This window comes from Ammospiza nelsoni, chromosome 1 (genome assembly GCF_027579445.1).
Source record: "Ammospiza nelsoni isolate bAmmNel1 chromosome 1, bAmmNel1.pri, whole genome shotgun sequence".
In the NCBI taxonomy this organism is placed as follows: domain Eukaryota; kingdom Metazoa; phylum Chordata; class Aves; order Passeriformes; family Passerellidae; genus Ammospiza; species Ammospiza nelsoni.
The window spans coordinates 127,347,804-127,373,485 of NC_080633.1; the positions used below are offsets into that span (position 1 = coordinate 127,347,804).

The window sequence follows — 25,682 nt, forward strand, 5'->3', positions numbered from 1 at the left end:
GGGAAGAATTTGAGGCAAGGAGGACTTAATAGGATTTAATTATGACCTATGTATATGGGGCCAAAAGAGGCACAGTTAAGTGAGTATCTTCAAGATAGCATCCATACATGACCCTAAAACCAGTGCTATGATATTTGGTTTGTGAATGTGTATTGTGAATGTGTATGTTCATTGTCAAAGTAATTTGTTGGTAGATCATGTCACAGTTTTCCCTGGCTCTGGGAGAAATCGAAATAATGAAAAGGTTGCAGAATTCTGACCTTCTTATGAAACTCTGAAAAGAAAACAAGCAACAATAATGTGGAAGAAGATCAATTCAGTGGTACACACTTTAGAGTAATTTACTATATGCAAATTACACAGAAATTATTCAGTCTAATGCCTAAGAAGCCCAGTGGGAAGTTTTCAGATTCCTTCACAAAATTTGCTCTTTGTAATGCAACATACAAATCATATTATCTTCCCTTTACCATTATAATTCTTCAGTGATTTTTAATGTCTTAATGTGCTAAAGAAAGAAAAAAGCTAGGAGACCTACAGGAAAATTCATCAATATGTGACCATTAATTAAGTGATGATTTTGAACACTGTCCAAATTCAATGTGTGAATTAAATAATTGTTCATTTAAGTAACTATAAATACAATATATCTGAGGATTTCAGAGCAGTTTACAAGTTTTGAATATCAGCCCATTTCTATAAGAAGTTAAAAACATTTGGCTATAGAAATTAAAAAAATAAATTTTTAAGTCTGCTTAGCAGATGAAGAAGGAGGAAGGTCCAGATTTCATGGTTTGAGAAACATATACAATTTACAGAATTAATATATTGCTGAAGTCTTTAATATATTTTGAATTGACCTTAAGCTGTGAAAGATGTGCCATGCATTTCCTGAACAAATATTAGCATAGGATAATGGAAGATCATTTTATACTGTTAGCTCCTTTTCTATGGAGGTGAAGCCAAAAGGAGTCAGCATAGTTAAATTTGCCTGAAGAAAGAAAGGATTATCAATAAAGACATCTTACCACAAGCACAGAAAGGGTGCTTGGGAAGAGTAACATGTGGCAGTAATAAAGGAAAGTTGGACAGTAGAGTCAAACTCAGACATATTTTGTGGCAAAGAAGTCAGAATTTTCATGGAGATCCATGAGAGAAGATGGCAAACAAACCTACATGGAGCCCTGATATGTGTCTGCTCCAGAGCTTAATTCTTGCTCCACAAGATCATAGAATTGTTTAAGTTGGAAAAGACCTTTAAGATCATTGACTGCAGCCATTAACCCAGCACTGCCAAGTCTACCACTAAACCATGTCCCTAATCACCACATCTACACATTTTTTTAATAACTCCAGGGATGGTGATTCAACTACTTCCCTGGGGAGCCCTTTCCAAGGCTTGATAAGCCTTTCCATGGAAAAATATTTTCCTAATATCCAATCTAAACCTCCCTGGCACAACTTGAGGCCATTTTCCCTCATCCTATTGCTTCTTACTTGGGAGAAAAGACTGAACTCCACCTTGCTAGACCTTTATTTCAGGTATTTGTAGAGAATTTTGTGCTCCCTGACCCTCCTTTTCTCCAGGCTAAACAACACCAGCTCCCTCAGCAGCTCCTCATAGAACTTGTGCTCCAGATCCTTCCCCAGCAACACAGCCCTTCTGTGGACATGGTCCAGCTCCTCAGTGTCTTTCTTGAAATAAGGGGCCAAAAACCCAGCACAGGTTTTGAGGTGTGGCCTCACCAGTGCTCACTACTGAGGTACAATCACTGTCCTGGTCCTGCTGGTCACACTATTTGTGACACAGGCCACGATGCCATTGGCCTTCTTGGCCACCTGGGCGCATGCTGGCTCCTGTTCAGCCACTGGGCAGCTTTCCAGCCACTCTTCCCCCATTGCATGGGGTTGTACTTGTGGCCCAAGTGCAGGACTCAGCACCTGACCTCACTGAAATTTATACTCAGCCTTGGTCCATAAGTCCCTCTGCAGAGCCCTCCTGCTCTCCAGCAGATCAACGCTCCTGCCCAGCTTATGTCATCTCCAAGCTGACAGAGGGCACCCTTCATCCCCTGGTCCAGATCATTGATAAAGACATTAGACAGGACTGGCCCCAGTGCTCAGCCCTGGGGAGCACCACTGGTGACCAGTTGCCAGCTCTGCTGACACCACTCTCTAAGCCTGGTTATCCAGCCTGGCTTTTTCTTGAATGAAGACTACAGCCATCCCAGCCATGAGCAGCCAGGTTTCCCAGGACAGTGCTGTGGGAAACGGTGTCTATGGCTTTACTAAAGTCCATTTAGAAATATCCACAGCCTTTCCTTCATCTATAACGTTGTTCATCTTGTCCCAGAGGAAGGTGAGGTCAGTCAGGCAGGACCTGCCTTTCCTATCATGCTGGCTGGATCTGATAACATTCTTGTCTTGTGTGTGCTGCATGATGGCACTTAAGATGATTTGCTCCATGACCTTCCCCAGCACTGAGGTCAGACTGATGGGCCTGTAGTTACCTCATCCGTTTTCTGACTCATCTTCTACACGGTGTCACCCAACTTCCAGTCTGCTGGGACCTCCCTGGCTGACTAGTAAATGATCCTCCACCAGCTCCCCCAGTGTCCTTGTGTGGATTTCATCCACATAAATTTGGATGGGTCTAAGTGGTATTGCTGACCATTCCCCATGGATTATGAAGGCTTTATTCTGCTCTCTGTCCCTGTCATTCAGCTCAGGGGTATGGATACCAGAAAAAGACTGGTCTTATTACTGTTATAGACTGAAGAAAGAAGACATTATGTAGCTCAGCCTTTTCCTTATCCTTTGTCACTTTATTCGCCTCCATGTTCAATAAGAATGGAGATTCTCCTTAGCTCTACTGCTGTTGCTAATGTATTTATAGAAATGTTACTCTTTATGGAAGTGGCAGATGCAGTTCTTATTGGACTTTGGCCCTTGTAATTTTTTCCCTGCATAACCTCATGATATCCATGGAGTCCTCCTGAATTGTCTGCCTCTTCTTCCAAAGGTTCTAAACTCTGCTTTTTTTCCTGAGTTCCTGCCAAAACTCTCTGTTCAGCTAGTCTTCTTTCCCCTGGATCCTCTTTCGGCATGTGGCACCTGCCTGCTCCTGTGTCTGTAGGATTTCCTTCTTGAAGGCCTTCTTGGACTCTGTTGCCCCAAGGTAGAGGTTTTGGTGACCCTCTTCCTTACTTCACCAATAATCAATAACTTAGCATTTGGTGATCACTACGCCCAGGATGGGCACAGTGACCTCCAGCCATCACATCCTCCACAAGTCTTTCTCCATTCCCAAAAAATAGGTCCAGCAGTTACCTTTCCTAGTTTGCTCCCTCACCAGCCTTGTCAGGAAGTTATGTGCCCCCATGTTCCAGAAATGTCCTAGGCTCTTTCCTCTTGGCTGTGCTATGTTTCAAACAGACATCTGGTAAGTTGAAGCTCCCCATGAAAACAAGGGTGAGTGATTGTTAGAGTTCTCCCAGATACTTAGAGAGTATTTTATCTGCCTCTTTCTCCTGGTTTGGAGTCTGTTGCAAACTTCTACTGTGATACCTGCCTTGCTGGCCTTCCCCCAATTCTTACTCAAAACCATTCAACCCTATCCTCACCATCACTAAGCTCTAGAGAGCCAAAACACCCCTACCTCCACTGAGACAGCAGACTGACAGACCCTGCTAGTACCCTGTCTCTCAGGCACTGGCACACTGCTCTCAGACTTCAGTGAGCCTTGTTTTATCCCTTTCTCCCTTCAAATCTCTTTAAAGCTCTTTCAGTGATCCCTGCTAACTCCTGTGGAAAGATCTTTTTCTCCCTTTGAGACACTTGCACTGTCTGTTGCCAGCAGGCCTGCTGTTTTGTTCCCTTTAGCTATATCCATATGTATAACATTTATTTGTATGTGTGTATATGTATATGTATATGTATATGTATATGTATATGTATATGTATATGTATATGTATATGTATATGTATATGTATATGTATATGTATGGTAGCCTTTATCTATATTGATGCTGTTCAGGAATTGGCCTGGCCCTAAGTCAAAAATCATATACATTATATCAGCTATTCTGAACTCCAAAAAACACTCTGAGTAGTGAGTAAGTTCAGGCATCTTGCATCCTTGTTTTTGCTTTATTCCTTTTAACTCTTTTGTTATAATACAGGTTTCTCTGGGGAACCTTGAATAAGCTGGAGGTAAAGATTTACTGGGAGTGACATCCAAGGAGACTAAAAGAGAAGTCACAAGTCTACAGGATTGCCCACTATGTGTTGAGCAACAATTGCTTTTGTGTACATGGTCACATATTATTTGATGTGGTTACAGTAAGGCAATCCCTGCCCACAGCGAGAGGGGGGATGCAGCCATGCCTAATTCATAATATGTTTGTCTTGCATGGCTTTGAAGAAGTTGGTTGGGAATGAAAATAGTTACAAGATGAAGTGTAGGAAAAGTTATATCTCAAGTCTTTTAGGCAACAGGAGGTGGGAACTGTTTTAGGAGTGTAGGACAGTTGGTCTGTTGGGGTGTCTCATTACAGAAGGGTTAACAGAGTGCTGAAGAATCATACATATCCCATGATGGGAAGGGTTCTTTTCCCTTCAAGAGGATCTCACCTGGTGAGACTGGTACCAGGGGATTCCAACACTCACAAAGTGTCCCACTGACTGAGCTGTTTCACACCAGATTGCTTCACTTCTTGTCCTGCCTGCCACCCACTAGGATTATTTGTCCAAGATCGGAGTTGAATGCTGTCATGCTGAACTTAGTGAGTCCTGTGTGGGGGATGGGAGCAGAGAGGGAATTGGAATGTGGTGTGCAGATGTGTGAAGGTGAGAGTAAAGCTTATCAGCTACTGATTCCAGAGGGTGGTGGGCTTTTCCTTGGTTTTTTTTCCTGACTCTGCTGGTGAATTCATCAGTTGAACAACCTCAAATATCCAGCCACACGAGGTAAAAGTACCAGATTACTACATAAGGGTGTGAATAATTTTAAATATTTAAAAATATGACAATTAAACATAGGCCTTTTTTGTGAGCTGCTGTCTGGGTGGCCTCTATTAAAAACCTCTTGAGACCCCAAAGACACTTTCCTTTGTTGCATAATATTTTTCTTTTGTTTTTGGTAAAACAGGTTTGAACTGACAAATTTCTGTGAAGTCCTGTAGGCAATTTATTATTTAAAACAGACCTGTGAAGCTGTGCTGGTTTCAGGAATGTCTTGAGTAATCCTCCCTCTGCTGACCTACTGTGCTGACCCAGCACCTGAGAAGGACTTGACAGCCCATGGGGACAAAGGAGTGTTCTGCAACTCTGCAGAAAGGCAGGATAATAAAAGCTCATAAGAACAAAGAGTGATGTGACCGAAGTTCGTGTTGCAGTTATCAGCCAAGCAATTTAAAAGAAAAAAAGAAAATAATCCAACAAAATCAGACCATAGACTTGAATGCACAGCAGCTGGTGACCTAAAATGGTAACCTGCACTAATTGTGTTCCTTTGGTAATGGCATATGGTGTTCAGCCCAGAGAAGAAGGCTCCTAAAACTGCTTCTCTTTTTTTGAAAAATTTGTCTTGATACTCAGGTGAAGAAGAGCCTGTAAGAAGACAGCTGTTCTAGGACCCTGAGAGTGAGGGGCAGCACACATTGCTAGTGCTGTACCTGCTCTGCAGAGTCTTCTGTACTCTGAATATTGCTTCCTTCACAAATCAGAAATTGCATTAGTGGTGTTGATCAGTTTCCATGGGCATATCATTCCATATGCATATGTCAGGGTGCTGAAGTTCTTATATTTTATTGCTGTTGTGTGCTGTGTCCCCAGCTTGACAGAATGCAGCATTGCATTTTTAGCCAACTTTATACTGTGAGCTTTATAGGGCTTGGTCTCTGCTTGCCTCTGCCTGTATTTTAAATCTGTGTAAAATCCTTAAACTTCCCTACATACAATTGAAAATGTAGAGATTGCAGTTCTTTTTATTCGGTGCCCGTGCAGATGTCTGAAAGTGAGTGCACTCTCAGAACCTTCCTTTCAAAACTGTTTGTAGTCATGCAAAAGATGAGTAACGCTTTAGAGGATAGAGGACCTCCAGCCAAAAAACTTTCCAAATGACCGTAATTTATCTTATTTTGCAGCTAACTATGGACCAAATCCAATTTGCAAAGGTTGCTTATCTTGTTCAAAGGATAATGGGTGCATCAGATGCCAGCACAAGTTATTCTTCTTCCTGCGAAGAGAAGGGATGAGGCAGTACGGGGAATGCCTGCACTCCTGCCCGTCAGGGTACTACGGACTGAGAACGCCAGACATGAACAGATGCTCAAGTGAGTTATTTCTTCAACCCTTAAACTCACTTTTGTTGAGTGTAACAATAATAATTCATGGTCAGTTTTTAAGATGGTATGTTGTGAAACACATTTGTATTTTCACTGATATCTTAAGATCATCTTAAACTTCTTTGCTAAAGAAGGTCCCAGCTCATTTTGAGATATTTAACATTCAGCAGATTAACTAGTTGATGAATTGACCTACTTTTTATTGTTATTATTATTAGTTTAATTAGAGAGGTAATTTAGGGGAAAAATATACGATTCACACAGATACTCCTAGTTTTAAGAAACAGATTCGCACTATATGAAAATATAAAGGATTCAGAATAAATTTAACATGTAGGTACAGGTCAGCATAAACACTAATATATGGGTGGGCTTTTTTGTCATATTTTTTGTTCCCACATGAATTTCAGGTGACCAGACACCTCACACCAGACATGCTTTAATATGTAAGTGTTGCTAATTTAATAAAACAGATGTACTATTAAAAACAAACAAACAACCTTTCACTTTTAGTGAAACATTTTATTTGGAAATTTACAACCTGCTAATGTGCAACAAGATTCCCTGTTTGCATGTTTGTGCCTAGAAGCACAACTGTTAATATCCACGAGTGCTCTGGTATCTCACATTATTTCACCTCTGTCTGGCAGTTGTGCTGATTTGTATCGATTTTTCCATATGCTCATGTGGGGAGTATTACCCATATGGATTATTAATCACTGCTGTTACCTCTTATTCCTATTTAGGGGGAGAACGTTTTTGTCATAGTCTAACCAGAATCAGGTCGCCTGACATAAGAACCTGAAGTGAGAAGTAGCTTTTCTGGTTTTCCTGCAGTAATCAAGTGTGTGTTAAACGTGTGGCACCTTTCCCCCGGTGCTGTGCTGTGTCACTGGGAGCACAGAGCTGTGGGAAAGCGTGTGCTGGTTTTCACATCACACATCATCTCGAGACTCACATGAGGTCACTCAGTGGCAGTCTGGCTGGATGAGGAGCACTTATGGCCATGCTTGGACCTGTCCCAAGCTATCCCACCTCTTTCTCCCCATTCCCTGCGTGGACTCCATGGATATAGTGTTCCCAGCTGCTGTGTAGTATTGCAGAGTGCTGCCTAATCTGTACCAGGTGGTTAGGTTTTGATCAAAAATTAAATGAGACAGTATATGGTTTATGCATTCATTCTGTAAAGTAATTTAGAATCTTGGCCTTAGTTTTCCTAACACATTTTTGAATTCAACTTCTGCACTTGAAATCTTTCAAAACTTGGCTGTAAATACTTCCCCATGTAAAAAATGTTTTTGAATATATTTGTAGGTTTAGGAAATAGATTGATTTATTTCTATTAGCCTGTACTGTGCTTGTAGGCAAAGTAGTCTTATTGGCAGTATTCTTTAGTTTCTTGAAAAGAAAAAAATAAAGAAGTTAATTGCAGAAGGTTGAGGGCGAATTCAAAATAATATTTATTTTGGTTTTACCACTTATGGAACGTGGCTTTTCCCCCTGAATTACAGGACTGATTTTGAATAGCATAAATGCAAGTTCTGTCTAACCCATACTGGCATGTGTTGAGCACTTGATGTTTATCTCATCCTCATGCCTTTCACAGTCTCCCCCTGTGAGAATAATGATGCACTTGCATTTATGGCCCAGTCCTGGTTCCCCTCTGATGATTTTTGTATTGCATATTTTTATGTTAGTGTAACTGCTAACTATTTACACATCACTTCTCTTTTTTTCCTTGGTTTGGTGATCTTGGTTTGCACATATGAAGCATTGTGGACATACAGGCATTTTGTTGATTGAAGTTGAGTTGAAATAAACATCCTTAAAAATTGAATAGGTTTCCTCCTACTTGCTCTTCTTAGGTATGCTTACAGATTCCATTGCTCAGATAGCATTGTCTCAGCTAAAAATAAAATCCTTATGGGAGTTACAGGGCTTGAATTACATAAGCTGAAATAATTTCTGCCCTAATAATGTCTTCATAGACACAAAAGCTTTTAAGCATTTTTTTACTGGAACACTCCCATTTTTGTTAGAGAAGCTATAGAAAATATTTTTTATGGAAAATGTTGTCTTGATTTTAAAAGCCAAACATTGTCAGTGCCAAATGTAACACAATAAATACAACAGCCAAGTGTAGCAGCTCGAAAATGATGGAAATTTTGGATTTCAAGACAAATTTTCTTTTCTACATGTAAGCAGTGTGTTCCTAGAATTTGCTAAATGGTTCTAGGCAATTTTTCTAGTAACAATGAATCATGAAATTTGAGACTGCTTGTCTCTAGAAATCAATGTAGTTTCCTGCTGGATATGATTTCCACCTTGAACACTGCAGTGTGACAATGCAGTCCTTTTGGACATGAACTTGGAAAGTGTTGAATCTCTCCTGTAGAAGAATGCCCAAGAGATGAGTAACACTTTGTTAATTTTCCAGTAATTTTTTAATAATTAATGACTTTGAACTGAACTGCTCTAACAAGACATAACCTCATGAGAAAAAAACAACTGAATTTAAAGAGTAAGATGAAACCTGTCAGTTTGGTGGTTGCACTGATTAATGGATCAAGCCTGTCTTGAACCTTTCAACTTAGTCCATGCCATAGTAACCTATATAATTTTAGGAGGAGAAACCACTCAGAGATTAGAAATTACAGCTCCCTTCAGTTTTGGTTGACTGTTTGTTTAGGTTCTCCCTCTTTCTCCTAGGTGGACCCAACATTGTAATTTTCCCTTCCATTCACCTTCAATAAAAACAAGATAAACTTTTAAACAAATTGAGAATCTATTAAACACATGTAGTTAATTCAATGCATTAAGAAAGGTAATGAATTTTTTAACAGTGTTACAAAATAACAGGACTTCATGAATATGCTGTTACTTGAACTATACTTATGTAGTATAGTAGAGCATATGACCCTTTGAGACTGTTGTAATTGCAACTGTAGCAGTCAGGGGGTTCAATTACCAGAAAAAATAGCACAGAAGATGTTGCTGGTCAATGACAGATCAGTGCAGTGCCAGTGGACACTTCAGGATGGCGGTGTGAAATTGGATCTGTGGCACCAAAGCTGCTCTAGTGAGCAGCAGAGGGATGGGAGCTGGAGTTGAAAGGAGTGAGTGTGAGAATGGAGATGGGGACAGTCTGGGCATTGGTGAAATTGTAAAGAGTCAGGTTGTTGTCACTCCTAGTTTGTCTTCAGCTACAGTTAAATTATCATTATGATTAGCACTCATTAACCCTAAGAATTATGATGAATATCACTCTGATGAATTAATATATTTATTTCATATTTATTACAGTATTCCTAATACTCTTTCAGTATTTTCCCCTAAATTGCATCTGATACAGATTAAATAATATGTCTTTCATGTTTGGAGTAGTTTATTTTCACAGAAAAAAAAGAAAATAAACTGTCTAAACTGTCTTGGTGGAAATGTCCACCCAACCTTCATCCATCCTTCATTCCTCCCAACATTCACCTGCTAAAGCTTCTGAAAGATAGTTATCTCAAGGACTCTGCTGTGACACAAAAGGAAACTGGCATTGAAGGTAAAGCAGAAAATACAAACAAGATGGGAGTTTTGAAGTATGATCAAAACTGAAAGAGGATTTATTCATTCATTGAATGAATGATAATTTTATGGAGGGAATCCCCAGTGCAAAGTGAGTCTGGCTTCCACCCGGCAAGCGTGTCTGTATCATGTCAAATATTAACTTCTGTTGAAAGTTTTTCCTTTAGTCCCTCTTGACACACACAGAGGAAATTTCAGTATGTTACTCCCAACATGTTTTTTGAAAGCAATGGTTAAAAAGTTGTTTAAAAATTGTTGTGTCAATTGGATGTGAGGGAGGGTTGCAAGATGCTGATTTTTCTTTCAGTGTTCTGGTCTGCATCTTATATTGGGACTACACAATTTGTAAAAACCCTGTTTCTTTTCAAGTGTCTCAGGTGAGTGGGCAAGAGGCAAATGTTTTTTCTGAAGACTTAAATACACAGGATGTTTGACTCAAGCATTACATTTAATAAAATACTTGCAGTATATCTTGAGTGTAACAAACCAGATTAGCAATTAAGCATTGTGGTACATCTCCAGAGCAGATCACCTGGTTGGTTTTGCCTTGCAATTCATTAATCTGGGAAAGTGATTTTGCAGAATCACTGTGTAGACATTGACCATGATCCTGTTCTTTAGGGATTGGTTCAACCCTTGTGAAAAGAAATTATGATTCTAAGGAATTTCCTATGACCCTAAGTGTGGACAAGAAGCCCAAGTTGTTCTGCTTATATGAACTCGAGTTCTAAAACCCCTTTGGATAATGCTAGATGTAGGAGTTGGTACATTCAGGTTATGTGTGGTTGTGTCTAAATACAGCCAGCAGAGCTTATCTTTGTCAGGGCAAGGCTTCAAACTGATGCTCACATTCCTTTTAACACCCCTAGAAATATAAATTTTTCTTTTCATTCAGTCTGCCTAATTTTTTGCCCAGTGCCACAAGAAATCTGATTTAAAAGCCTCATATTTCCCTAATTGCTAACAAAGGATTTTACATAACCACACTCACACACACACTATTTAAGTATTGTGGGATGCCCTGTTTTAGTCTGCTGAAGTTCAAGAATAAATATTAAAATCTGTTTCATAAATATTGGCTAAATTTGAAGTGTTGATTGGCAATATTTACTAATTGCTATTTCAGAGGAGTGACCTTATGGTTTGTACTTTTTTTTCCATTATAAAAGAATGAAGAATAAATGAGTGACAGAATTACCAAAATTATTATTATATTGTTGCATAACATGAATAAAAAATGCTTCTTGCTGTGGCTTCAGATAGCTGAAGAGAGGATACAGCTATTGTAGCTTATTTAATTTTGTTAGCTGAAGGATTAGGTTTTTAAGAAATTAATTATAAAATGATAATTACTGCTCCAAATATAATGGCTTATCCTTCTTAATCTTTGGAATATTTTTCCCTGGTGTTTTTTGTAGGTATGTATGGTATACATATGATCATTAATAACTAGCTAATTTCCAAGTTGACATGTTTTAAATATGGAATAGGATATTTCTAAAAAGCCTACACCTGAGTCTGTCATCTATTGCAGGTCATATTCCTCTTAAATTTTCTGAGAAATACAATATTTCATAAAGATAATAGTTGTTTGGTTTGGTTTGTTTGGTTTGGTTTTTTTTAATTTTTAATCTATGCATTATGGTGTATGTCTCCTAGTCATTTGAGAATGGTTATTTTTTGTGGAATAAGTGTCTCAATAATAGAGAGGAATTAAATCTAGCAAAATTGAGGCTTCTTGCACATACATATATGTAGACACAGACATCAGATACACTACATGAAAGCACCCGCTCAGCTATTCATAGGGTCACCTCATAGAAAGAAAAAGTATCCTGCTTTCAGTGATAAATTATAAACTGAAGACAATACATATAAAACGTGCATATTTCCCAAAATAATTTGTTGCATCTCAGTTTCATCGAAATTACTTACACGTGAAAATAATTTATACTGAACATTTTTCCTCCTAAGAGGTATCATTAACTCAAATATAATTAAACTAGGGGTTTTATCTACAGTTTGATTTAGAAAAATAGGATTAGAAGGGCATAGAGGAAAATGTGGGAAACACAGTTACCTCTAATTTTGTCTATATTCCAGGTGGATTTCAGGATAACAGTATTACAGCATTTCTGGCTTTGCTATTTTATTGCTTTTTAAGTCCCTTCATTTTCAGTCTTACCCTAACTTTGCTGTCTCATTGTTCCTTATGATCCTTTTGATTTAGGATGCAGAATAGAAAACTGTGACTCCTGCTTTAGCAGAGACTTTTGTACCAAATGCAAAAGTGGCTTTTACTCGCACAGAGGCCGCTGCTTTCGAGGATGTCCGGCTGGATTTGCAGCCTTGGAAGAGCTTATGGAATGTGTGGGTGAGTCAAGTGGCTCTTTGGCCAGGTGGCCATATTTAAATATGGCACTACTTTATGATGATGCTTAGTATTTCTTATCAGGAAATATTCAGTAAGGAGTTATTATTGATTTCTTTACTGGTAATACTAGTAAATTTTTCCAAACTTTAAAATACGCTTCACTGGGAATGTCACTCTCTCTCCTGTGCATTACAAAGTTCTGTCCTCTTGACTGTAAAATCACCTTTATGAAGATTTTCTGCTCAGAATTTGTAAGATTTTAGGACTTGTGTCAGAACAAACTCTTTCTTTCAAGTGTATTTCTTGCATTTCATGATGGAGAGGACTTGAAAATGTGAACTTCTGAAGTTTTCAAACCCAGGTGACAACCAAATAGGATCTATGTATTAGATAGAAAAAAAAGTCAATCTCATTAGCTTAGGAGAGTTTTTGAATATTTGGGACTGTCATATCAAACATACAGCTTTATATTCTGGGTTTTTTTTGGTTGCGTTGGTGCTGGCTAAAAAGATTCAGATTCTGTAAGAGATGTTAATTTTGTTTCTAGCTTTTTACCCGCTAATGGCAAAACTGTCAGGTGTTGCTTTCTACCAATATACATTGTATTCTAATAAAAAAAAAAAGAAAAAAGGAAAACGAAAAAAAAAACAACCCAGAAGGATTGCTCACTTGAGTTTTCTTTTGCTTTATCAGAAGGCTGTGAAGTGGGTCAATGGAGTGAGTGGGGAACTTGCAGCAGAAATAACAAAACATGTGGATTTAAGTGGGGCCTGGAAACGAGAACAAGACAAATTGTGAAGAAGCCAGCAAAAGACACAATACCATGTCCAACCATTGCAGAATCCAGACGGTGTAAAATGGCCATGAGGCATTGTCCAGGAGGTAAGTGGAAATGCCAGAAAAATATTTATGAGCTGAAGGCCAAATTCTGTCCCTGTTCTGTCAGCCAAGGCTGAAAAGCAGCGATAGTACATCAGTCCTAGTCTGTATAGAGAGCCACCAGGGAAACACTCAGCAAGGGAGCAATCAGTCCTTCAGCAGACTGTGAAACTGTTTTTTCTGGTGTAGTCCTGAGGGTTTTTCAGAGAAGTGCCTCATGGAAGAATGGTTGCAGTTTTGAGCTTCAGCATGGAAATGATGCTGATGGTGGAAGAACTACTTACTCTGCATGTGGCAGGAAAGATTATTATAAACCACTCTGCAGGTGGCACACACAGTGTTGGTATGCTGGGTATTTAAATTAAAAGAAGTTAGTTACACATGGCATTGCTAGCTGGAACATATTATTTGTTTTGAATATTCTGGAGCAAGGCCAAACTCTGATAGATGTGATACAAGCAGAACAGTGATAGATATCAAGATTTTCAGCTTGAGACCAGCCTATGGCAACTGCCCCAAGTAAATAAAATCCAATTTCTTTATCATGGTGTTGCAAGACTTAAGTAGTGATGCTGATGTAAGAAAGGAAATCAAGTTTCAAATCTGGGCTTGGTTTTTGTAAAACCCAAACTGAAGACACATCACTGCTGGAGAGATTTTGTTATCTTTTAAGTTGAAAAGTTTAACTTCCCAGGTATGAATTCTGACAACTTAAAGAAGTTTCAAAATTTGTAGGAGTGGTGGGTGATCAGCAGGTGATAAAGATGCCATTCCTTTCAAAGTCACAGGGTTAAATAAAGAATGGACTTCAAGAGATCAAGAGATCTCAAGTCAAACTGCTGGTAGCTGGGTCAACTGTGAAATCAGACAAATAGAAAGGGAAATCAAGGGTTGAAGAATCCTGAGGAAAGACATAACATGATTAATAAGATAAACCTGAAACAGTCTTAGAAAATGTACATAAATGAGTTGCTTTGTATTCTGGGATTGTTGGAGGTGTCTATCTTGGCTTGAACATTCTGCCTACCACTGTGTATGTATGTTATACATAGAGTTTTATCTTATGGATTCAGATTAAATATCTGTAAGCTTCATTTTTTGTCTCTAGGACTGCAAGTCAGTCTGGAAGGGTACATAAAGCTGATTCTCTGTTATCCAGGTTGACAGACTGTGATGTACTTTCCTTCCCTATCCCACTCCCTGCATTCATACACACATGGGCACAAGTTGGGCATAGTCACAGTGTACAGCACAGTTAATCGATGATCTAAATAGAATTCTCAAAGGTACTGAAAAATGAACCTACAAAATTGACACCTCTGTAGGAAAGAAGAAGAAAAGGTAAAAATGAAGGCTGATTTGGGCTGCCATGGTATGTATGTCATGGTATCTTTGAATATTAGCCAGCTGCCTCTGCATCAAGGTAGAGGCACTTACCAGTGCTTGCAGCCTGCTGAGGGATCCAGTTCCTTGTAACAGACTCTCGATCCCAAATTGGGTTAGTAATCAGATCAGCTGAGGAAATATTTTACTGCTGAAATGAAAGGAAATAAAAAGGGCCCATAACAAGTTCTACTAAATCTCCAATCAGTGTTTTCTTTCTTCTCATTTGCCTTCAAATGCAGGCAGTTTAGCTTGCAGTGGAAAATTTGAGAAAATTGCAGAATTTTTTCAATTCAACAGCATGTGGTACAGATTTAGTCATTTATGTACTCAGTGTGTACAAAGGCAGGTATTTTATGGATGAAGCATCCAACTTTGATAAAAACTCCTAGCAAGTAGAAATATGGATTTAGTCTTGATAATTTAGTTAGGATACAAATGATTCAAATTGTTGTAAAAAGTTTGAGAAGCGTGCTTAAGTGAACCATAATATTCAAGAAGGCTGTAGCATGCTCATGTAACTATGTTAATTTGGACATTCATACCTTTTTATGTCATATTCTCTTAAGTTGTTCCAAATTTTCTTGTTTAGCAATTTAGGTCACTACTTAAAGATTTACATCTCAAATTTATCTTTTCAAAGGCACAGCGGCTTTCCTAAATGCGAGGATATTTATTGGTGTCCAGTGCCTAGTGTCCATATGTATTAATGGGTGTTCATTGCCTAGTGTCCATATTGTCTCTGTATTAAGATCCATGATCAAAACTTTGGTTTTTTTCCACCACATATCAGGAAAGCTGTTGCTGCAAATACAATTTCAGTGTAGTACTTGTAGTGCTCTTTCATGGGCTTCAGTAAATCCTAAAGATTACAGTCCTGTCCTCCCATGGTGTGGAATTCTTTGCATCTGTTTCCAGAGATAAAAATGTGTACAAAACTGCAGGTTTGAACTTTCCACACTGACTACAGTATTTAATACTGCTTCTGTGCCATCATAGAAAACACCTCCCAAAGTATGAGCTCCTTTCTCTCTCCTAAGAAACTCCTGGGAGAGTGTTAGTAGTGTTTTAAGTGCCTAGGGTAAGTCTTCCCCAGACCTGGTTATCTCTGCAGGTGAGGAAGCCACAGGGGCTACCCTGTATAGAACTCCTGCTTTGTAGTATGTTTTAATTTATAGTATATACAGGGCTAGACTAAGACCCCGTTCCTTTATCATATTTTAGTATGGTTGCCACATTAGACACTCAAAATGTTTTATTGCCTATTTGATCACTGTGACATAGTGGGAGGCTCAGACACAGCTTACAGTTCTGGCTGCTGAGGAAGAGATCCTGAGTCTTTAAAAATATGGTGCTTTCCTAATGTTAGGAATTTTGTGACTGAACTTTTAAACTGAAGAAATAATAGAAAAAAAATTGTAAGGTTAGCACTTCTGGGAGACTGAAGAACCATAATCCCCTGTAAATGTCAGTTGAGAAGCTCTTAATAAATCCTTTCATCCTAATGTTCTCAGTACATAAACTCACACAAATGTGGAGAATAAGTATTGGATTATACAGCTGAAATGATTGAAGATTGTGATGGATTAAGCTGAGCACAGGAAGTAAGGATATTTTTGGTAGAATAGGGTCAAATAAAGTGCTTTTGTCATGTGCTTTCTACTTCTGTACATTTTAAAGTTACTATTTATGGTCCACACTACAGGGAAACATCCAAAACAGATTTTTATGCATTTGCAATAGAAGGAAAGTTAAAGAAGGAGAGTTAAATTCTATTTTCTTACTAACTATTTCAGTTTCATATTTTTAAAGTGGTACCCAGCTGGCCATATGGCAGTGGTACAACTTCAATTTTTGATGAATGATTTATCACTTTCTCCAGTGTCTGCAGAGCTGTAGAGATACCAACTTGAATGCAAGTGAAAGATCATCTAGCTTTTTTTCCTACTGAAGCTAGCAACATAAGAATAACACTGATTTAATATTTGTTACTTAGAGATATTTCCTTAGTGTCTGTAGTTACTGATTTAACTATTACTGTATGGAAATGTCACATTTGTATATCTCTTAATGTTTTGTAAGTTACCCTGTGGCTTTGACTGTAATGTGAATTCTACTTTGAGAGGCTGGACTTAGACAAAGGAGACTTGGCTTGTTCAGGCTGCCTTCTACCTGTGCTGGTCTCTTCCTGATAAGGAATTTTCTTCTCTTTAGTTCAAAAAGAGAGAAAGCCAGAATTAAAATTAAAACAAAAAAAAAAAAAAAAAAAAGTGGAATTCAGCAGTCAGAAATGTAAAATAGACTGATAAGTCTTGCTCTCTTCATGTTTTCCCATATATTTACTATAAATATAATATTTATATTATATTTAAATTTTATGTAAATATAATATTGTACCTCTTATTGGTATGTTGCTCATGTTTACCTCAACAATTGCTCCTCTTTTGTTTGTACACTCCAGGAACCTGCAGACTGGTTTAATTACTCATATTAAGTGTTGCATAAGCAAGCAAAGCAGCTCTCTGCTAGTTTAGTGCTCATCAGACTTCAGTTCTTCAAGCTGTCTGAAACTTGAATATTACTCTGTGCCGAAGTAATGCTTCTGCAAGAGCACATTGCTGGCCCGTGTCCAGCCTCTCACCCACCAGCACCCCCATGTCCTTCTAGGTCACCAAAGCCTTCTGCGTTCCAGGCTCAACAAACCCAGTTCCTTCAGTCTCTCTTCACAGGGTAAACGCTTCAGCTCCTCACCGTGTTGGTGATGCTGTGCCAAACTCCATCAATATTTTTCTTTTCTTGAGCTGAGGGACCCAAAGCTGCATATGGTGGTCTAGATGTGGTCTGATGAGTGTCAAATAAAGGGAGATGATCACTTCCCCTAATCTGCTGTCATGCTGTACTAACAGATCAGCACATTGAAGGGAGTGATTGCTGCTGCTGTGGCTCAAAGCTGGCTCACATTTAGCTCAAGTTTGATCAGGACCTTCCCAGGAGAGCTGTTTCCCAGACAGTCCATAGCCAGCCCATATTTTTTCAGGGAGTACTTCCTTCCCAGGAAAGGAAGGAAGTGCAGGGCTTTGCACTTTGTTGAATTTCATGAGATTCCTTTCAGCTACAATGAATCTTTTCCTCATGAGTGAAATAAAAACCATTCAAAATAAATATAACACCAGAACTCAGTGAATGATCAGTCAGTTGATCACATTCTTTTGAGCTTTTTTATACATCTACATTGTAGTATCCAATGTTGAAAAGTTTTTAAGCTAGGACTCTTTTGAGACCTTAATTGATATATTGCACTTATAGATTGTCTCAGTGCCAAACACCTACAAGCACCATCTGCCCTTTGAGTCAAGGGTAGGGCATTCTTTAGCTGCGTCTCAGGAAACATAACCACCATATTCTTTGTCTGCTATTGGTTGTGCTATGTTGCCACAAGAACAGAGAGCAAAGTGGCAAAGGCTGGTCCAGGAGCAGCAAGAACTGTTGCCTCCTCCATGAGGACTGTCAAGCATTTGGCTGGATTGGTCCAGTAGACTGTGTAGGCACCATCCTTGGAAGTTTCCAAGACCTGATTTGACAAACTCTTGAACAATCTAGTCTGAAAGGTCTCAGTCTTACTGAGGGTGTTGGACTGGGGATCTAGTCCTGCTGATGTTTGGACTGGGGACCAGTCTGAGTGATTCTGTCTGAATGGCAGCACCTCCTGTGGGTATGTGCTGAAAGGACACTCTTCTTCCTGTTTGAGTTTTGCAAAATTTCTGATAACTTCTGCTTTGAATTAGAGACAAGCTGGAATGACTGGTTGTAGGGAATAGGAGCAAACCAAATCTTTATTGTGGCTGCTATAGTGCTGAAATATCTTCATTTGGCCTATTTTATTCTGGTTGAAATTATATACAAATTATGTGTCATGTTTTGAATATAATGTTAACCATTGTTTCATGCATTTCCAAGTTTAGCCTAACCAGGATAAAAGCTTAGTTCAAAGTGCTGATTTCTTGATTTATTTGTTATTATTTGTCTGTCTTTGGCTGAATACTGCACACTTCTAAATTCAAAATCATGCATAGTATCTAAAAGATCCATTGTGCAATGTACTTCTATTTTAAGTTAATGCACTATGGAAGTCTAAGAAAACATTGGAAGACCAGCAGAACTATAGGAATGCAGCTATAAGACTCTGTTTTGGAGTTGCTGTGCCTTTTCATATCTTAAAAAAAAGTTTGATTTTTGGGACATTTTTAGTAAATTGATGATTTCATTCCATTGCTAGTTAAGTAATGACATAAATGTCTGTGTCAAGTTAGACATACAAAAAAATGATCCCACTTAGAAAAGATTATCTTATAGGTTGAGGTGTGATCTGACCAGAGATGGTGGCAACCAGAAACCATTGTAGTTTAGGGAGAGATGACGACATTTACAAACAGATTGTTCTACTTTGTTAGTATTGCATGGTTCTTTAAGACTTTGGAATATTATTTATCACTTTAAGACTAAAATCAGGATTGATGAGACTTACCAGTATTTTAAACAAGACTGTAGTACATAGAATATACCACAATTATACTGTCACTGCCTGCTGCAGCTCTCTATTAATTTTGCTGTTCCACTGGACCAAATCTGCCCTCGTTTGCACTCACCAGACAGGAAGAAGCTGCATTAAGTGTAGCTCCACTGAGTGCTGGCTCTGCTATAATCCTGGTGTCACCAAGCAGGTTGCCCTCCTTGATGTGTTTTTTGCATGTCATCCTGGACAAGAAGACTTGTCCTTAGCTTGTCTGAAAATATAACCCATCATTTTCGTTTACAAATCATGACTCAAAGCTTTTGAAGGAGAGAAGGAAAACCTGCTTCAGCATCAGCTTACAAGATGCAAACTCCACCAAAAAAACCTAATTGCACAGTGCAGGGTGGGAAAGCAACAGTAATAAGGAAATATTTTTGTGATTATTTTAGTTGATGGCCATTCTGTGAAGGACCAAATAAGTGGGAGCAAGAAAGGTCTGTTGTTTTTTGGAGGCTTTTCAGGAAACAAGAACTGTTTTACAGTGTGGCTTAACCCTCAGAGCCTGGTGTGCTTGTTAGTACATTTGTTCAGGAAGCAGACCTTTGCCAGCTGCACATTCTGCTTGTCTGGATTGTCAGCATCTACTTTGTAAAGAGAATGCTGTTCTGCAAGTATTAAAATGTGGGTCTTTTTCTACCCTTTAGCTGCTCACATTCAGAAGGGGCCACAGCCAGTGAAAACTAATTGTAAAGCAAATATAGATCCTGAAGAACATGAAACACATATTACTGCTCATTTCAGTGGGAGTGCCTGCAACTAGACTATGTATTTTAATTAAGACACATAGGCAGGAGCTATAGTTATATCATAAATAGTCATTTAAGTTTATACAAGCTTCTAAGAAGAGCAGAAATTTTTAATCTGTTTGGTAAGAATAAAAAAAGGAAAATCAAATCATAAGTAGTTTCAGGTTGGAAAGGAACATAGAAGGTACTTTAGTCCAGCCTCCTGCTTAAATCAGGTCAGTTGTGAGGAAACCAGGATTAGCTATTACTCTCACAACCCTCAGATATTAAATTGTCTCCATTTTTTGGTCTTAGTTATGTTCCTCTTCATATGCTTATTTCAGAGATGATGATTTACAACTTGCTGCTTTTATTTTTTTCAAAGTGGAAAATATGGAAATGCACAGCAAATTTGTGGGTTTATTTTCAAGATATTTGCATTCATTGATAGATGTACATGCATGCATGTGCTTGTGTTGGAGCACTTCTATACCTGATGTTTCTTAGATTTGCAGGTAAAAGTTAGGCAGTGTACCTCTCAGGTGATAGCATACTATAAAGTCATTCAAATGAAGCAAGAAACTGATTTTTTTCCTGCATTAAAATATCATGTTTTCTATAACCTTTCTTCTTAGAAACAAAAAATTACATGGATATTTTTGTGGGGTTTTTTTGGGGGGGCTGAGAGAGCAAATAACTCTCTCTGTACTATACATGCATTTGATTCATATCCATTAAGATGAGTTCACAAATAAACTTACTGTGATTTTTAAACAATTGCTGTTATTTTTCTTTTGTACTGTTAGGAGCAGTCCATTCCTGAGTTATTTTCCAAAGAGAAAATGCAATCCAATTGGACTCATATTTGAAAAGTAGTTAGAAATAGTTTTTATAATCCACATGAACTTGAACGTCAGTTTGAGTATCAGTCATGTTCAATTCTGAAACCAAGTACTATTCACCAAGGACCAGCAGGCAGATTTTGCAGGAATGGCTCCTCTTTGCTGCTACTAGATTACATCACATTGCTTGAAGGTTGAGGTACCTCTTAAAGCTCTGTGAACAAGATATGGGTGTTGACTGATCCTCCTTTTTCTATGTGTTTGGAGTCAGGTCAGTTAAAGTAAGCAGTTAATTAAGTGCTCTGAAACAATACCAACACCTATTAAAAATAACCCTTCTGAGATTTAGGTCATTTAGGTAACTGCTCAGTGTTTGGGTTTGCATTTTCCTTGAAAATGGGATGGTTCTTGCATGGGAGTTGAGACAGCTTGTGACTGTGTCATTGTGCTCCTACAAAACTTTTTTGCTGTTTTTGTCTGGATAAATACTACTATGGGTTGCAATTACAATTATTAAAATTTGTGGATTTGTGTGAATGTGGTGGAATAATGCATTACTTAAATTGAAACCTGTAACTTAGATAGACATAGCTAACCTAAACTTCCTTGAAGTGCTGTTTTTGGTGAAGTGTGGTTTTGGTTTTCTTTTTTAACTGATGGATTGCATTTTAAAGCTTTTAAGTGACTTCAGTCTGTTTGAATGAAGCAGAATTTAAAAATGCATAAACCAGAGGTTAAATCTGTCTAAAGTGATCTGTAGAGGGTACGTTTCACGACAGTAGCAAAACAGCTGTGTAGACAAGCATTGTCGTAGTTTGATTTCTGTTTTAGTTTTCCTCTTCAGTACCACTGCCCAAAGCATATCTTGTAATGGACTATATATACTGAGCACAAGGTTTTAACTCTCCATACTTTATCAGGATGATATAGGCTGTGGAAATTTATGTGTTGTTTTATCATATTGGCAGACTACATTTTCAGCTTATTTTTAAAGGCTTTCGAGGGAATTACTGGCAGTTCAGAAAAGTACATTTTCCCCTTTCTTCTGAATATAAATTATCCTTTAATCCTCCTTTTTAATTTAAGTAATAGGAACTATTTTCTTGGGAAGACATTAACATAGTTTTCCCAATCATTAAAAGGTAATATGCACAATTTATTTATTTATTGCCATTATTATATCTTAGACCAGATAAGTACTTTTAACATGTGTGTTTCCTTAAGTACACCATATTTCAGAAGTAGCATGAGTATTGAGTGATGCAGTGCCTCCTGTGGGAGTTATCTGTTTTTAATGAATAACTGAGTGTACCAGAGTGTAAATCCTCGTAAATGACCAGAGTATGAGTTAGAATAGTCCCATGGCAATTATACAATTCAGGGTTATTTAAAAATACTGAAGGAGAGCCAGCTGCTAATCCACATGGAAATACAAATTCTGAAAAGCGCTGTGGCTGATCCAAGTGCACAGATTGAATTTGTCCATAAAAGGCACTTGATGGATTTTATTGTGCATACCCTTGTGAAGTAACTCCTGTTGGTTTTTGTCTCTTGATCGTTCTGAAACCACAATCCACTTGTAGGAGGAAAAGTCATATACATACTCATTTCTAATTCTTGACCAAAGAGCTATTTTTGTACATTATGGTGTCAGCCATTTCAGTCACAGCAGAGAAACCAGCAAATGCTCACCTGCCTGAGATTACATGTTTCTCCCTTAGGATCAATCAGTTATGCACATTTTTATGCATATCCTCTGCCAAACCACAAGCCTGGGTATGGCAGGTCTGGAGAGCCATCTGCCTCAGATGTGGCATGACTAGAGAGCAATCAGCCTTTCTCAGTTTTAAAAGGTTCCGTAAGGCTTTCTTTGCACAGAAGTCTCTTCTTAAGTAATAAACCTATTGGGTTTATTTACAGAGTGTATTTGTATTCACAGGATTGGTACAAGGGCCACATCCTGACTTTGCTATCCTGAGGCACAAAGGTAAAGCTGACAGGTCTGTATTTCCCAGGATTCTGCCTCCTGCACTTTTGAAAAGTGGGTATAGTGTTTCCCTTTCTTCAGTCGCCTGGTATTTCACCTGATTGCCATGATTTTTCAAACATCACAGAGAGAGACTTGGTGATTACATCAGCCAGTTCCCTCAGGACTCTGGGATGCATCTCATGAGGCTCCATAGGCTTATGTACATTCAGGTTCTTCAGGCAGTCATGAACCTGAACTTCTCTTGCAGGATGGATTTTGCTCCCCCATCTTCCAGTCTGTTCTCTCAAGTGGTGTGGGAAGAGAGTTGGCTGGTGAAGACTGAGGCAAAAAAGGTGTTGAGTTCCTCACTGTTTTTCTCATCTGTTGTTACCAGTGTTGTCAGTTTTGCTCATCGGGGGGTACACTTTCTTTAACCTTCTCTTTCTGGCTGACACTCCTATAGGTGCCCTTCCTGTTATTCTTTGCGTCCCTTGCCAAGTTTAAGTCCAGCTGTACCTTGGCCTTCCTGACTGCACCTCCACACAGCCAGACAGAGAGCCCACGTTGTTCCCAGAATACCTGGCCCCTTCCATTGCTTGTGGATTTCCTTCTTGTCCTTTAGATTGACCAGTAAGTCTTGACTCAGCCATGCTGCTCTCTTGCCTTACTTTCCTGATTTCTTACATCTGGGAATAGAGAGCTTTTGTGCTCTATGGAAAGCATCCTTCAAGTTCTACCAGTTCTTGTCCCTGAGGGCAGTTTCCTGGGGGGAAACCAGGGGTTTCTATTTACTAACAGAAATAGGACCAGGGGGTCCTATTGACCAGTTCCTTCACTAGCTGGAATTTTACTTTCCTAAAATTCAAGGTCCCAACTTTTCTCTTTGCCTGACCTATATCCATTAGGACTACAAACTCCACGAGGGCATGATCACAGCATCTCAGGTTTCCTCCAGTCTTGGTGTCACTGACATCAATGATCATTTGCGTTAGTGATCATCATGTGCAGGACTCCTTGTGCAGTGCCAATGCAAATTACCTAGATCACCCTCCCATGTGCAGTAGACAGCAGTGTATACAAGGTAAGTGCAGGTGCTTCACTGCTAAGATAGAAACTCATTACACTGCTGTAATTGTGATTGTGATGTCTCATCTCTACCCTTTCTAATACCTTTGTTATTCTGGAGTATCGTTTTGAATGCTCTGTGGCCTGCTTGCTTGACAGCTTGTGGCAGGCTAAGGTAGCCTAAGACAGGAGCCTCACAGCTTCAGGATAAATTCAGAGAAGTGGTTTACTTCTTATCCTGCAGCGCAAATGTGGAGGGCAAGGAATCCAGGAAAGAGAAGGAGGGGGAAAGAATCTGAGAAATAGATTTCTAAAGAACCAAAGAATCTTCCTCTTCTTTGGTTCTTTAGAATAAAATCATGAAAGAACAGACATATGGTTCCTAATTAATGGCTTTGTTAGCCAACAGGAAAAGGTAAACCCTGTTCACGCATGATGATTTGCTGAATGGTTTCCAATGCCTTTCAAAATGAGACAAAGAGTGCAATTCTACAGTGATGTGTAGTTCAGAGACTCCTAAGCCAATGCTGCATACAGTAGCTCAAGAAATGGAGAGTTTAGAAGTGTCAGCAGAGTGCTGTGCAGGAGTTAATGGTCCCTGCTGAGACACACGATTTATTGGATCTGGCATGGTGCTGTGCAGATATAATGTTTTCAGGTCGTGAGGTACTATGTTTGGGATGAAGAATTGTGATTTGCTCTACGGGTGCATAGATCACTTGGGGGACTCATTCTCTTGTGGGAGTTATTCCTGCCTAATTATTACAGAGAGTCTCACAATAACTCTGGAAGGGCACACTGCTCAATGCATAAATGCAGCAGCTTCCAGTACTCTGCTGCAGGCCAGATTTAATTTAATTAACTTGCAGCAGACAGCTAGAGGAGTGAAGGGAGAGTGTCAAGAGGGAATATGTGAAGGAACAATCTCCCCAGCTGCTCTCATTTGTGTGACCACCGGCGCTAGAACTAGGCTGGAGTCAACGGCGCTGATTTTTAAGGCTGTGCAATGCAAGTTCTTCACAGAAAACTTCTAGATATGTTTTCAACTTTACCTCTTGTGCACAGCAGAAAAAGGGCAATAGAAGAAGGGAAAAGGAAGAACAGATCTGCTACTCATTTTTTTTAAATTGTAGCTTGGTTTTGCCTTTGTTGTTGTTGTCTTTCTAGAGCTTTTTGAGATAATTTTATTTCAGATTGGAAAGTTTGGGCATCACTGATTCCTGTAGTACATTTTGCTTTACACTTCAAAGGTGAATGCAAAGAACTTCTTCTCGAACACTTTGAATTTCTGGTTGATTCTGAAGAACTACAAAAATTAATGCAGACAGTGTTTGGTAAAGGAATGGGAACCTGAGCATAGGAAAAGAGTAAGAGAAAACAAGAATTTCTCACAATGGACAGGGCATCCCCACTCTGCATTGATGTTACGTGCTATTGTACCCATTAAAAATGAGTAGTTTAAATAATTTTCTGAGCACAGTCTTAAGAATAAATTAGTCTAAATTTATTAGTAGCATGTAAAGATGCAGTACCATGGAGATGTCTCAATACTTTCCCTTTGTCAGTATAAACATTCTGCACGAAATGATCAAACACAGAAGCAGTATTAGTTATGATGGACACAATGCAGGGTCCTTTTGTGCAATAAATCCTCTATCATAAACATATTTATTTTGTGTGTCACTGTTTAGATTTTGAAGGGGCTCCAAAAGTAGGTTTTAATAAGCCCCCCACCCCAAGTTAGTATCTTAGATCATCTTTGCCATTTAATGTGAGAGTTTATCTGTTTGTGTATCTTTATAAAGTGTGTATCAGGTAGAAGGCTACTGAGGTTCAAATAATGCTGAGCTTATACAGTCTTACTAGAACCTTCAAGTTTGACACTTCAGTCATATGTTGTGCGCATCTATTTACTGTGTAGCAATACTGCAGACACGATAGCAAGCTTT

The 25,682-nt window shown here is 38.8% G+C and overlaps 1 protein-coding gene across 1 annotated transcript in view; it reads left to right on the top strand.

Annotated features, from left to right (window-relative positions):
* The window catches only part of RSPO2 (R-spondin 2), a 62,689-nt gene extending 49,344 nt beyond the window's left edge, over positions 1-13,345 (top strand). The window contains exons 2-5 of the mRNA XM_059477631.1: positions 6,147-6,335; positions 12,154-12,297; positions 12,991-13,179; positions 13,218-13,345. Of these exons, the coding sequence (XP_059333614.1) occupies positions 6,147-6,335; positions 12,154-12,297; positions 12,991-13,179; positions 13,218-13,345 (650 nt within the window). The remainder of the gene's footprint in view (positions 1-6,146; positions 6,336-12,153; positions 12,298-12,990; positions 13,180-13,217) is intronic.
* The last annotated feature ends 12,337 nt before the right edge of the window (positions 13,346-25,682 follow it).